Source organism: Xiphophorus maculatus, chromosome 21 (assembly GCF_002775205.1).
Source record: "Xiphophorus maculatus strain JP 163 A chromosome 21, X_maculatus-5.0-male, whole genome shotgun sequence".
Classification (NCBI taxonomy): Eukaryota; Metazoa; Chordata; class Actinopteri; order Cyprinodontiformes; family Poeciliidae; genus Xiphophorus; species Xiphophorus maculatus.
Window position 1 is genome coordinate 5,919,902 of NC_036463.1, and position 15,639 is coordinate 5,935,540.

The 15,639-nt window shown below is 37.7% G+C and overlaps 1 protein-coding gene across 1 annotated transcript in view; it reads left to right on the top strand.

Moving 5' to 3' along the window:
* cdh7 (cadherin 7) overlaps positions 1-15,639 on the top strand; it is a 134,541-nt gene that overhangs the window by 98,099 nt on the left and 20,803 nt on the right. The window contains exon 9 of the mRNA XM_023326654.1: positions 3,392-3,513. Within this exon, the coding sequence (XP_023182422.1) occupies positions 3,392-3,513 (122 nt within the window). The remainder of the gene's footprint in view (positions 1-3,391; positions 3,514-15,639) is intronic.

A 15,639-nucleotide genomic window follows, 5' to 3' on the forward strand; every position in this document is an offset into this window, starting at 1 on the left:
TAGTGGTAAAAAAGTTTTCTGTCCAAGGACAATGTGTCTCATGGTGGGTGACATGGGATTTGAGAAAACAGAGCAGATACACAAAAAAAACAAAAAACAGAGAAGCACTGTAGTTTGTGTAGTTTCCATGTAATGAAACAATAAAGTCAGTTGAAGCAGCATCTCCTTCAGCAGCCGTAGTACAGGGAGAAACACAGCTAAACATAGAAGCTCTGAGCTAGTAGTAAAATCAATGATATGAAGAACAGAGTACACACAGTCACAGCAATAGCTTCTTCTGTTGGTTTGTGTAGTAGACAGAGAACATCATTGTTCTCTCTGGCAGACTTCAGTCTGACCTTTAAGAGCGAAAGCAAAGTTTCCTTAACACACGCTTCATATCAAAGTAAAAATGGTGCGGTGTCTTTTTCATGATACAGGAAGTCACCTTCATGGCAACAGTGAGCCAAGCAGGTCATGTGATTTAGGGTTTTTGAAGACTTCTTTTAGTGCCATGCAGTGTGCTTTCAGGTTAAATTTACCTAGAAAGTCATGTTTGAATGTCTTATTGAATGTTTTTTTATAGACCATTTTCCATACGATAAAATAGCTGATTTGAAGATCTTTAGAGAACTCTACCAGACTGACAAGCTTTTTTTCCCTAAACCCCTCAAACGGTTGTTTCATTCTCACCACAGTTCAGCATTCAAGATCACAGCAAGCTTAATGTGTGGGATTTGAACAGGCCAAACAAAATGCTGAGTAGCCATGTTCTCATTATGTGCACCACATACATATGAGATACACCTGATTGTGGTTGAAGCCATTTTAAGTGGATATATATGGAGCTTTCCAAATTCATTCTCCTTCAGAAAAAATATATATTTTTTTTGCATTTTAAACAGCACATAGGTTGTTGTAGAGTGTCCTATTCTTCTCATACAACTGTATTTTTTAAAATATCAAAATATCAGCTTTAGGGTATCTCTAATGCTAAATGAAAAATGGCAGGAGTGTCTTGCCCTGTGTTTTTTTTTTCATATTTTTGTACCTCTCTTGAAGAGTCTCTTCAAACGTGGCTGTCAATTTATTACACCATGTACTTACTTAAGATTCTGTCCATTTTCTCTTTCTACAAAAATGCCCCCCAGGGTTTAGAGAAGTGTCATTTAGCCTGTCAGTAAAAAATTGTCGCTCCTCTCAGACTTCCTAATGCCCATTAGTCTGCAGTACAGGGGAAATTACAGCACATAGTCACGGGGTTGACGCACGGCTGTCAGGGAATGTTAATTTACACACAGGACGGTCACTCTGACCTCCATGTCTCCCTGAGCCATGGGGACGAGATGCTGACTAAGGGCAGACCGTCTCACCCACGGGTGAACAATGTTAATGTGATGTGAAGAAGTGCCGCATGCCTTTTTTTTTTTTGTTCATCTGTCAATGCTACAAGGACGTGAACACCTTTTTTTCCCCCTCTTTGCTTTGCAGTCCCATCATTTTACTGACATTACGCTAACACAGTGGCCAACTATCATCAGCACACAACCCACTGAGCACTTCAGACAGCTGCGTCACACCAGTATAAGTTAAGGAAGACTAGCAGCCTGTCAGCATTGCACTTCTTCTATTTTCCTATCTTAAAAGTGACTGTTGTATAAAGAATGTTCAGTTTATTTTATTTATTTATTTTATTTTCCAAACCTTTTATGCTTCTCCACTTCAAAGCTGTTTTTATTTACGTCTCATGGCACACAGATGTACTTCTTGGTTGATTTCAGAAGTGTCGCCTGATATAGCACAAGAGAGAAGGCGGGATATAATAATAGCCATATGAAATGTCACAACAGTCCCTCATGCGTGAGGTACTGACTTCTGACACACAGTGATACTCATGCACTGTTTTCAGCTAAAAAACATCTTTGATTTGAAGGATTGACGCTGATATTCCTTGCCCTCCGCTGCCTTCTGACATTATTAATAGTAAATGCGTTCTATGTAGCTAAAATAGAGAGCAAGTATGCTTCAGTGGAGGCTTGCTGGGCATTTGAGCCGGAGTCACTCACATTTCATCCGCCCTCTGCTCCGTCCAGTCCACGCCAATGACAAGTCTGTGGCCTGAGGCTCTGCGCGCCCTTTTTATCACCATCAAATAAGTCGCCCCGAATGTCAGACCATCATCTCTGGCTGACATCATGGCGACGCCACACTAAATCATCGTCTCGCACTCAGATGCAGCCATTTAGCCATCAGTGTGTGTCAAGCAGGAAGAGCCGTGAAGCCCACTGTGGAAGATGGTTCACGCACATAGCTTTCCCTGACAACAAGCCTTTACTGAGGCTAATCGCTCACACCGATCGACAGCAGGCAGGTTAACAGTGCCGTCTCTTTGAAGTAGATTTAAATTTACAGTACGGTACCGTGGAAATTTGTGCGTTCACAGATTTCTTCAGATTTATCTCTTTTTGTGTATTCACAAGGTTTATAGAAGTACAAAAAAAGGCAAACTTTGGAAGAAGTCAACTCTTCTTTGCAGGATAATTTGAAATCACTCACATAGAAGGAGCGTTTTTGAGATTAAGGTAATTCCTTGGTAACTAAATCTTATTTACATGTAGAAGTTAAGACCCTTTCAAAAACTTGAATTTGTTTTCAGTTTTTGAGTCAGCTTATAGAAATGTGTTGACAAGAACATTCATTTTGTCATGAAGATGTAAAAATTATTATCTACTATGCTTTTAACAGCTTATATGTTAACTTGCTTGCTTATAACTAGCATCTTATTGAAAATTAAATAATACTATATACATCTAGCAGTTTATGTGCTATATTTAATTTAAAATGCTAAAGTTAGCAAATATTCTAGCAGTAGTATTTTGGCTAAAGCCTGCATGTTAGTTGACACCAAGTAATTCTAGCTAGTGATAGCACCAGACTATGTTTTAACATTTCTTTTGAATGCTAATCTTAGCTAACACACTAACATAAACATATGTCAGTGTGCTAGCCAACCAGTTCCTCCAGTTTTATGGAACGTCACAATCATGGAAATTCATACAAAATCAATAGATCCTTGCATTATTTCTTGCTAGAGCATAATTAGGAAGTTCATACTCTCAAATATGCATTAGGAATTCTTCCACTGTATGGCAGTTTTTCATACTCAGCCTTACCTGATGTTCTATAGTTCATGATGAGCAATATGACAAGAAACAAATCAAAACAACAAGGAAAATACTGTTTCATTTAGTAAATGCCTATTTCGATTAAGCATGAAGCTTCAGAAAATAACAAAAAATACTCAGTAATACAGCCAAGAATGTCAAGGTCCAGTAAAAGCAGAATTAAAAATGGATTTTGCAAAAATATGTGAACCTGGACTCTTTCCCTTTTCTTTGTATTTTTTCCCCAGTGGATCCAAACCAGATTGGGAAAGGCATAACTCTGATCACGGTGTTGGACGTAAATGATAACGCCCCAGTCTTTGCAATAGACTACGAAACACTCCTGTGTGAAAACTCAATGCCAGGGCAGGTAAGACCCAGAGACATCTCTGTTGTCTGTCTGGTATCCTTTCTTCTTTTCTTTCCCTCTCTCTCTGTAAACTCCCTTGAAGTTTGACACACAAAGACAGCCTGCTGAGCCTCACAGCCATTAAAACTCTCCCCTCCCTCTAAACAACTGCATTGTGCTCAAACTGTATCTGTTTTGCAGCTCAGGGTTACGCCAGGTGGACAGCATCATTAGTAGGAGACACAACCTCAAGATTTAATAGGAATTGTAGGAGTTGCTGTTCGTTAGAGAACTTTCTCTCATTTACTTTCTTGCCACTGTTCCGGAGTTAGCCAGTGGTCTTTTTGCACACTTGAATGTCATTTTATGGAAGGCTGGAGTGGTGCTTTATAATAGTTTGATAATAAGCCTGTCGTGAACAAGAACAGAAAGTTTATCTTAGTATTGTGCTATGATGTCCAATGCAATTTTTGCTTCTAAAACAGAAAAAGGGGGAAGTAAACTGTGTCCATGCATTGCATTTTCCCCCTCCACATTTGGCCCCATTCTTGCTGAATGACTTGTGTGTTTGTGGCTGTCATTTTTCAGCTCTTGGCATTTGGAAAATACAATCAGAGGCAAAGGCTAAAGAAAGCGTGTATGCCTGAATACGTACAATTGATCAGAATGATGCATTTTTATTAGAAATGGCTATTAGGCCATTTTAAATGTGCTATTTGCATTCATATGTTGTAGTTCTTTTATCATTGGGCTCTTGGTGGCTGTGTAAAAAAAGGTAAATGAGTTTATTTGGAAAAATGAAAGACAATATTTCATTCTGAATGTGCCTTTTTTGTTGTTCTGTGGGCATAATTTCTGATCGCAGTATTGTTTTACTTTAAAGAGGTCACACTGCCTTCAGGCTCCAAGCGTTCAGTCATTTTGTGTTCATATCATTTGTTTTAATAAAAATCTCAGTGTGAATCTTAAAATAGAAAAGAATTAAAGCTTGCATTGGAGGACATTTTGTCAGGTTATGGTTACAAACCTTACTGCAAATTGTTGGGATTTTGTGCAAAATGCAAACACAAAATTGTGACGTGGAAAAGAAATTATTGTTTTGTTTTTTTTTTCTTTTACAAGTAATATTCTGGAATACTTGTTGGGCAAATATATTTAGTTCCCTTTATTCAGATACCCTTAAATGAATCCATACAAACAATTTATCTTAAAAAAAATCACCTAATTAATAGTCTGTGTGTAGTTTAATCTCATTCAGTGTAAATAAAGCAGTTCTGCATAGGCAGCTCTAACATTTGAAACATTACAAACTATGGATAAGTTCAAGATGTTTTAGTTTATTTGCAAGCCATGATGTTTTATAGACTAACTGAACTAAGATTTATATCAGAGTTTAGTCATAATATGTGCAGAACACTGACTTATCAAAAACAAATACGTTCTGTCAGAATCTCAACTTTTGAAATTTAGTGGATACTCAGTGCAATTCTTTCACGTTCACCTCAAAAATTACAGCAGAGAAACTTAAGCAAAGTGATAAATCAACAATTGTATCAGCCTCCAGGACATAGGGACTGCCATTGCAGATGACAGCATCATCAGGAGGAAAAAGGTATAGCAGATTTGTAATTACTCAGCTCAAGCCGACAGATTGCTTACCTAACCCCTATGATAGCTGAGCTGCCACCTCCCCTTGGGGTAGCCACTGGCTCCTCTGTAAAACGAGAAGCTTCAGCCTCTGTGTTTGTCCACCCTGTGAATTGATATGATGCATTCAAATTCTGCCAGGATATGTTCAAAATTATTCTGCACAAAGAACTGCTATAGTTTGGAGCTGAAATATGCTTTAGTAAACATAAATCCAACAAATAAAATAGTGATTAGGTGAAACTGCAATTGATTTGGATGTTGTATCTAGATAATACATAAATTTTCAAAGCCTGAAAGTCATAAGAAATTACAAATGTCTTCTGTTTTCTTGAAAGAAATGTTTCAAGTATTCTAATATGCAAGAAAATCTGGACCAGATTAGGTATCAGTAGGGATATGTCTATACAAAAGTCATGGTTCTGTCAGCAATTTCTAAATTAATTGGATTTTATTATGGTCCAAAAGTAAAAAAAAAAGAAAAGAAAGAAAGACAGGAAAGAGACAAATGAAAAGTGTAGAATTGACTGGAGAATTGGATAGATTTTCTTTTTGTCAATAAAGAAATTAGTATAAACTGGCATAGCCAATCCCTAGATAGATAGAATACACAATATAACTCCTTTTTAATTTAATGTGCTCATGTTTGAAAACAACTTCACTTTAACAACCATGCAGAGTAACACAACCTTTTCAAATCAGTTCTAACAAGGTCAGAATAATGATCTACATCACAACATTAAATAACTTAGGACAATGTTGCAACCACAGAAATTGGGTCTGAATTCTCTGATGCAGGCCCCGAAAGTTATTTCAAGATTATTTAATAAACATGGTGAAATCACTTTGAAGAAAATTAACTGTAAAACAGACAATAATGTTTAACCGTGCAAATAGGAGCCTCTCCTAACAAAATCATTTCATAGAGAGCTCGTTGTATTGGGACTTAACAGCTGTGTAGCCTGAAGAAAACCATTTATCAGTGGGGTAGAAGAAGAAAAGGTGGCTTCAAAATGGCTATGGAGCGTAAAGATTGAACTTTGGAGCAGTGGAAAAAGGTCATGTGGTCTGATGAATCCAGATTTGTTCTGTTCCAGAGCAATGGCTTCTTATGGTAGGAAGGGCAATGGATGAGCTGATATATCCGTCTTGCCTAGTGTCTGCTATGCAAGTCTCTGGGGCAGTTTTATGATCTGAAGTTGCTTTCAGTGTACAGAGTCAGAAGACAATGTGAATTTACCAAATCCCCAGATCCTAGATGAATGCATTTTCTTATTTTCTAAAAAAAACAAACAAACAAAAAAAAAAAACTAAAGTACTTAGAAATGGAAGTCTACAAATAAATTTGAATGTTTGGGATGTGCTCATAGCAGATACCTGTGACAGTAGATCTGTGCAGCAAAAGTACCTGTCTGAATTAAATCATCAACATCAGTTTAGAGTAAATTAAATTAATTGATCCTGTAAATTAAGTCAAGTGGCTACTTTAGCTCTAATATTTAAAACTGAACAATTTAGAAAAAAATCGTATTTTTATATTCAGTACATTTACTATTTTTCCATAAGTTTTTAAACAAAAATTCAGGTTAAAAGTCCCCATATTTACATACCAAATATATTGGATTACTATTGAAAAATGTATTTATTTCAGTAACTCAATTCACCAACTGAAACATGTTATGCATATTAATTACAAATAAACTGATATTTTCAAGCTTAATTTGGTTAATTATGATAACTTTCCATCATAATTAAAATCATCATCTTCTCCTCATATTACTTATGAGGATAAGTATATTACATCAGACCAATAAAAAAACATTTGTTAAACAGAAATGTAAGTGTAATGATAAGTATGATAAAAACATACTTAAAGGTTGTCATTTTTAAATCTGAAAAATGGGCCTAAGAACACAAATTTTAAAGTATTGGTTATGATACTCAGAAAGCAGATCAGTTCAATTTCTTGTTAGGATAAACAGAACATCATCCAATCACATGGGATGGGCTTTGAAGGATCTTTTAACATGGTATGGTTTTTGCTGCAGACAGGCTAGTTTGGTTATTTCAGACCTGCTGAGATCTACTGGAGTCTCCATATATAGGTAGGTATCTCTCCGGTTTACGGTAAGCATAAATGAAAATATCCAGTGACTAGAAATTGAGTGGGTGAAAATGTTTTGTTGTCATGGGTCAGGAGAGAAAGACTTGCTTGAAATGATAGACATTTGACAGTAGAACCAAAAAGTTTGTTTAAAAGTACTGGACCTTGTGTGCTCTTTGGTTGGATGAGATTAAACTTGATATTTTTAATAAAAAATAAATCAGGTGGGAGTGGCATAAAGCACAGATTGAAATTATATAAAAATGTATATTATAGCCATTGACAGGCATGGTGGAGTATCTGTAATAATATGGGCTTATTTTAATAGCAAAGGTTCCACTGAATAAATGTGCTAAAATTAATGTTTAGTTTTTTTTTCTTTAATTCAGCATAGGATTGTACTTTTTAGCAGCTTTTCACACATCCTTACCGAGTGGCCTATAAGTTTGGAGGGTGTTGCTGTTTTAGACAGCAACAATTACAGCTGTAAAGCAAGTTTTTTAACCTGTTTCATCCTTTTGTTGTTAAGACGAATCACAGCCGCAGACTAGAAGTGCTTGTTTTTGTTTTCATCTCTCACTTTTAACAATTTCTATTCAATCCCATTCAGACACAACCTTCTGGTGGGCAACACCGCAGTGCACCGGTGGGATCCCACCTTCTGACTGCATAATGAAGGCAGGGAGGATGGAAATTTCATGATGAAATTTACACCCAAAAACACATACAGAGCAAAGGGAAGGAGAAGGGTTGACATTTGAATGTGAAAACACAGTTTGAATTACAACGAGGTGTCTGCTGCCTGTTACCAAACAGACTGGGTGGACTCATTACCTGTCTGATATGCGCTCCACCAGCTCCGTGATTCCTAATTAATGAAAATGCTCCTGTTGTGTAGTGTATGTGTGGATGTCGGTGTGAACATGTTGGATGCACTAAATGGGCTTGCTAACCTGTAAAAGCTTTGTTAAGAAAAAATAAAATAAATATTGCAAGCTGCCCACGGGTTGTCACGCCCATTGGGTTATTTAGAGCCACAGCAAAGATGAAATAATAACATTTGCCAGTTAGGGCCAGAGTTGACTCTGCGGTTCTGATTAACAGGCAGTTCTGCTGTGGAGTAACCTGCCATTTTTCAGGCCTAATTAAGGCAGTCTCGTGGCACTGGCTCTCTCCTGAGATGCCACTTGTTACAGTTCATTGGTGCGTCTGTCTTCTGCCATAATATAAATTGATATCATGATGGGGGTGGAAGGGGCCGAGGCACTGTGGATTGCGATGGGGACAATGGGGAGGAGGGGCGGATTCACATTGTACAATCTCTTCATTGTAATCATTACACACATGAGTGGATCTGGGATTCTGCTGTCCCCAGTCTGCTAGCAGCTTCCCAAAGGGAGGTTAGTCAAAAATTATGTGAAGAGAGTTCTATATATAGGCATGTGTTTAGAGTTGTCCCTTAGCAAAATTGCACAAAGTTACTATTTGACATTTTAATTACTGTTGTGCAGAGGGTTAAGCTGGACTTATTCAGTTTCCCTTTTAACAGCTCAACTCTTTGTGGAGTTTATTAGAGGATTTGTGTCTTGATTATATGAAATATTGTACCAAACTGCCCAATTTCTGCAGATAAAAACCAAACAAAGTTTCTTCTCACATTTTACAAAATTGTTATGTCACATTTTTTTAGCTGTTTCTGATTGAGTGGTTAGAGTCCTCTGTACATATACATCCTGTTTTGGCCTGTCATCTGATTCTTTTGATCACATATTTATAAAGTTAGCCAATTGAGTCAAACTCAAATTATATTTGTCATTTTAAATTTAATCTCAGACATATGAGAGAGATACATGAAAACAATGTTTCTTTAAGCTTTAACTCGCTGTTAATTTTGCATGAAGTTGCTCTTTATATACAGGTTTACTGTGAAAGTGAAAAACATTACTCTATTACTAATGCAGCTTTATTAAAACATTGAAACAAACTAAATAACCACATCAAAATCAAAAAGGTAAACTCGATTGTCCCTGCCCGTAGGGGAAGGTTTAAAAATGTGAGACAGCAAATCAGATTTTTATTTTCACTTTAAGATATATATTTTTTATATCTGTGTTAACTGAAGGGAATACACTACTTATGAAGTAAAAATTGCATGCATGTACAAGACTCCACTTCACTTGCAGGAATATGCCATGTTATACCCCTGGCACGTTAATATTTAAATTAGTCTTTTAATTGTATTATCATGTTTTTATTTCTTTCTGGAAGCAATTTTAATGTTGGAGTTGCAAGACTCCCAACTTGAATCTTGATTTGGCATGTATCTTTTTTTTTTCTCATTATCAAATCGTAAACTTTCTGGTTGGATATTAATTTGACCTCAGGGGTATTGATAATTTTGGCCTTTGAGCACACATCTCAGGGCATAGGCTGGTTACTGGTATGTAAGCATAACAGAACTTTGAATCCACTAAAATTTAACTCATACCGTTTCTAGTTTCAATTCCTTCTAATGACTTTCCCAGTTGTTGGAGTTTTCTTTGACAGCATCGACCATGGAACAAAGTTGTCACTGCCGCTCAGTTGGTTCAAATATACTGTGAAAACTTTCTCTTACAGTAATTACATATGAGGAAATTTGTAAGGATGTTTTATGTAGTGCAATTGGGTCCCAGATAAGTCCTCATACGGCCCTTTATTTCAGACTGTAAACACTACTGTCAAATACCTTTTTCCACCTTCTTCCTACGGCTAAATCTACCTTTTCTGCTTATTCCTTAATAAGCAAAGCAAAGCCTGGACTGTCAGTACAGAAAAAATGTCTTCACACCTCTGGTCACCAATTCAGATTATCAGTTTATCAGAGGTGTTGCGTTACACTGGAGGATGAAAACAGATATACCACGGCACAAGGAGCAAGGAAAACATTAGCGAGCAGAAGCGTGACGTCTGTTCTATAAAAAGAAAAAGCAAAATTTAATATCAGATCTTACCAGAAGATGACTTATCCCCGACAGCTTTGGCTTCTCGGGATCATGTCAACAGACGCGTGCTTGTAACAAGCTGAGTCTGAGCAAATGACTGAGTTGGTGTGAAATGAAAGAAGCTCACGGAGGGGAAAATAATTGAAGATATTGACAGATGTCATTTACAGAACTCCATATATTGATTCCAAGTGTAATTTATTTTTTCTCTACGAGTGTGCCCTGCATTAGGGTGCAAAAAGTGAGTGGGTGCTGCTAACTGGTGGGTCCGAGGAGTTACGGGCGTCATGTGTGGGTGATGTTTGGGGCGTTGATGTCGTGGGAAGCGGCGCATCGAGGGAGTGAGCGAGGTGGTGCGAAAACAGCATGCCCACCTCCTCCTTCGTCAACACAACCCCTGGTGACAGCTGTCATGTCGCCATGGCAACGAGTGCCACCTATTTCTTGTGATGCTTATTTATACTCTTAGTTCAACTTTGAAGTGGCTGGCTTGATCTTATTGTGTGACTCATCTGCGAAGGGGGTTTTAAGGTAGCTTAAAGGGAAATGCTCTTAGCCGGCAGAGCCAGTCACACCCTGCTCAGAATCGGATAATTACACTTTAACAGACAGTCTGACGCTCATAACAGCATTGCAGACTTTAGAGAGGGAGAGGGGAGGAAAATCAAAAATATAGTTTTTATTTGCGTGTGTGGAGAATGGAAAAATAAAATGTGCGATAAGAGCTTGTTATCACTAAGATTGCAATTTGCCACTCCAGCCATGCTAAATTAGTCGACATTACTTCCATCATTAAACAGGCCATATTTTCAAAACGCCAGACTCAAAGGAACACAGATGCTTTGTGTCAGAGTTGCAGGGGATTGTAGTCTTTGTGGTTCACTTAAACACTTAGGGGCATTTGTAAATGAACTGGGTAGGTGGGTGGGTGGTTAGGGGTGGGGGAGTTAAAGCGGGACTGTTTGAACTGCATGCTGGTGAGAAAATAAAAAAGAGAGACGTTTTACTTGGCAGGATGCTCTTTGTGGAATTACTGCAAGTAAACGCTGAGAGAACAGTGAGGATTTCACCTATGAAGGCTTGGCTTCATCACTGGGTAGGAGGATGCATGAGGAATTGAAAAACTGCTCCAGAGAGGGAAGTTTTAAAAAGACCAGACCGAAACTTTAACTTTAGAATAAAGATAAACATTTAAGGTTTCAAAGATCATCAAAGCCACTGAAATTAAAAGCTACAGTTCATTAAAAAGCTATATGATTGCTTTATTGCAACTGCTTAACACACAGCGATTTCTCGGGTCTGTGGAGAATGGTTAGAGAAAGAGACAATAAACAATAAGTAGCTAGGATCAGAAACTGGGGCTACATTTTAAACATGCTCGCCAAAGTTGGCAATGATTGGAGAAACATTGCCTCATCCAATGATTCTCCATTTCAGCTTTCACATTAAAATGGTTGGCTCAGAATTAGATGCAATCAATATGAATACATAGATCCATCTTGCCTTGTGTCAATGGTAGTGGTGGTATAATGATATGGAAAATATTTTCTCTGCCCTATTTGGAGCCCTTAGTAAGAACTGAGAAATGATTATTTGAGTGCAGTGTATGGGAAAATTAGCATAATGAATGTGCAACCAAAAAATTGGCAGCAACTGTATGATGCTTGTAAGTCAATGTGGAAAGAAAGGAAAGTTTGAAGCCTGATGAAACGTAGGCCTCTAAGAAATTAGCCAGTTTTGAAGCCAAAAGGATGTCCAACCCAGTCTTAACAAGGTGTTCTAAACAAAGTGGCGAGTGGGTATCTGTTCTAAACAAATTCTCTGAATCCTGCTCCAAAGTGAGAAATAGCTGCATAACTTTCCCCTCTGTATTTTTTTTGATCTGACACGAAGCCAAGCATAAACTCAAGAAACCTTTAATTCCGTGATTCATCGGCCTCTTCGGTCGAGCCTTGCGACAGGCACCAGTCGGCTGCCGCCGTTAATGTCTCTAGGAGAGAATTTATGTCTAAAGCCGTGCCTCTCTCTTCCTATCTCCCACTCAACCCATTAGAGGATTCCCCACCAAAGGTTTTGCAGGAACGCCTTCCATCAAGAGCCATGCTAATGAAAGGCATTATACATTACAAAGTGTTTGATTTAGGGATGATTTACAGTCCCTTTCCCCTTAGCGTTGAGAAATGGAAACCTTCCCTGAGATAAGCTCAGAATCCACCTGCGATATTCAAAGGACATCAAAGGGTTCACATGGTGTATAGGATTCATTGTCTGCATTAAGAACCACAAGAACAGCTTTCTATCAGATCTGAAATTTCCATAACAGAGTGAGAGGCTTGAGAGTTATTATGTTTCCAGGATCAATGGCAGCTTTGGTGATACGCGGCCGAGCTCGCATACGTTGCATGTTTGGGTGCTGGATCGCTGCCTCTGCCTGTCGCTGATCTGACGCCGACACAAACATCACTTCTGTCTGTTTATACAAATATTCCAAATGTTCCTGAGCCGCAGATGATAACCTTTTTCTCATCTCCGCTCTGTATAAATTCCCCCAGCTCTGCAGAACTGAACTGTAAAAACAGACGGCTGTACTTTTCTATTAACTTTCCGTTGAGCGACCAATGACAGAGCTTCGCAAAAGTATTTACACCCCTGTTGCTAAGTGCTATGTGCTAAGCCAACACAACATGGTGCATGATTGTTGGAAGTGGAAGAAAAATACGTTTTCAATCATTTTTTTTGCAACTAACAATCTGAAGTGTGGTGTGCAGTTGTGTTCCTTTCTCTTTATTGCCCCTAATTAAAATCCTCTGCAAGCTACTGCTTCCAGATGTAACCTAATAAAACAGAAGTGATCTGTAATTTATTTTCAGCATAAATTCTGTTTTCATCTGCAGGGAGAGTAACTAGAGGGAGGCAAAATTAATTAAACAATTTTTTGACATTTCTGCTATCTACATAGTAATAAAATATTATTTTATCAATATTCCAGATGCAGTTTACATCACATAAAACATAATTAAACAGCAACATTCAGGGCAATGTGAAAGACAGTACAGAAGTGAACAGTGCACAATTGTTACATTCTGAAGTTGCAAGGTTACAGTGCAAGAAAAGTTGCTCAGAGTTGAAGGAATGTACATCAACTTGAACACACAAACCTTACCCCAAATGAAACATGGATGGATGGATGGATGGATGGATGGATGGATGGATGGATGGATGGATGGATGGATGGATGGATGGATGGATGTTAGACATTACGACAGACATCAGTTGGTTGAAGGTTCACCTTTCAACGATGGAATAACTCTGAACGGGCAGCCAGATGTTGATAGAAAATTGTGAGCAAGGGGAGCTAAATACAAATGCCGGCCACACTTTTAAGATTTATAGTTGTTTAAAAACAAAACAGAAAATTGTGTAGCTTTACTGTTCAAATCCTTGTACTATTTTGCATTGGTCTGTCATATTAGGTCAAAATAAGAAACATTTGAAGTTTGTGGTTCTACCAAAATCTGGAAAGGTTTACGGGGTACAAATACTTTTGCAAGGCGGTGTGTTTTAACTTCTTTTTTTTCTTCCCTCGCTGCCAGTTTTAATAATTGGCATGTGTTTTTTTTGCCACCTACACGAATACTTAATACCTGACAGCTTGTAACCAGCAGCATTTAATCACAGCTGACAACTGATAATCCATGTCTCCGTCCTGATGGATCATTGACTTTCATTTTTCTCTTCCTCACCCTTCTAGTCCCCCTCTCCTTATTTTAGTCTTCATGTTAGACAAAAAGCTGTTTGGGGCTGGAAGATGTGATAATCATGTGTGAATTCCTTCTAAAAATCTCTTGGATCACATCCACGGGTGTCAGCTGTCACAGGGTTGAGTTCCTAGATCTGCTACAAAAGACTCAGGAGGCTTGATGTAAATTTATGTGAACATTGCCACAGTAACTCCAACTTTGATGACCGTCCCAGTGGCTATCATTAATCGTCCATATGGCATCTTGGTGTGTGATGTTCCTCTCATGTATAGGATGTACTCATTGAGGTCTTTTTCTCCCTGTTTTTTTTCAGCTGGCTGCTCAATTTTTTAGGAGATAACTCGATTTCTAGAAAGTGTGTTTTGTATGAATAAAATAATAATTATGGCACATGCTGCTGGGTGTGGATAAATTGGATTATTCAGTAATACTTCCTCCAATCTTTATAGTTGTCAGCTCTGTTGCATAATAAAGGCAGTAAGGCTTCTCTTAGTCCGAGGTTCAGAAGCGGAACGAAAAGAGGCAAAACAAACAGCGTCTACTTGTTTCACTCACAGATATGAATTCTTGTCTTGCAACGCCTCGAGCAAAAGCAGTTCTTATCGTGAGTCATTTTCATTCCAAATAATGAAGTAAACATGCCTGGCTGCACAGCATACACATTTATTTTGGACAGCATTAGTGTCACGACACGCAACGGACTGAGCTGACATTGTATTTATTTTTCATGTGGTGCTCAAGGCCAACAGATCCGATGCTGCTCGGGATATTAGAATAAGAGGATTGCGTGTGTTGTCAACTTTCCCACTGAGAGTTGGAGTTTCTTTCTCTTGCTAATTGCAAAAACAGACAAGGCTTTGTTCTAAGATTGACTAAATGGATTTGCCAAAACAAAAACTGCTTTTAGAATCAGTTTTGATTCAAAATATTTAAAACGTCAATCAACTGTTATGAAAGGCAAGAAATCAAAATGGGTAAAGACACATCAGTAGTAATTTGGTCCTTGCCACGTTCCCATCTTCAGCATGAGACATTCAAGCTAAGAAGCATTCAGTACACTTTACATCAGAGGTATACAGATAATCTTTTGTGATTATTAAATAGGAATGCATGTAAATAACTTTAAATTTGTCTGTATGACTGGATTAAATGGATGTTTAATTTTTATTTTGTATTTACAATTGTAAATGTGCTTATCTACATGTTTTTGTTGCCTAATGTGTCAGGTAAGATACTTTTGTGACTCCAATGAACAGATTGTTTAAAATTATTTTGTTTTAATCAAGAGTCCTAATCCGTCTTTTTTTTTTTAATAAGAAACGTTTGATCAAAACAAGAATGAGAACCAAATTCTGAGTGAAGTCCAATATAAAGTTTTCTGGCTTTTTCTCTCCATAATGTAGGAAAACTAGTGGAAAAATTAATGATACATATAGATATTTAATAATTTTTTCTTAGGGGTACAGAACAGAAGCAGCACTGGACAAAATCACACTGTATAGGTAATTGCCAAAGATTTAGACTGACTTGGAACCAAGTGCTTCACAGTTTGCCAAGACAAATAAGAAAATGAATACATTTATATCCTGGAATGAAATGAAGTCATACCATCTTATATTAGATTGCTGGAAAAGCCGATGATTGTCTTCGT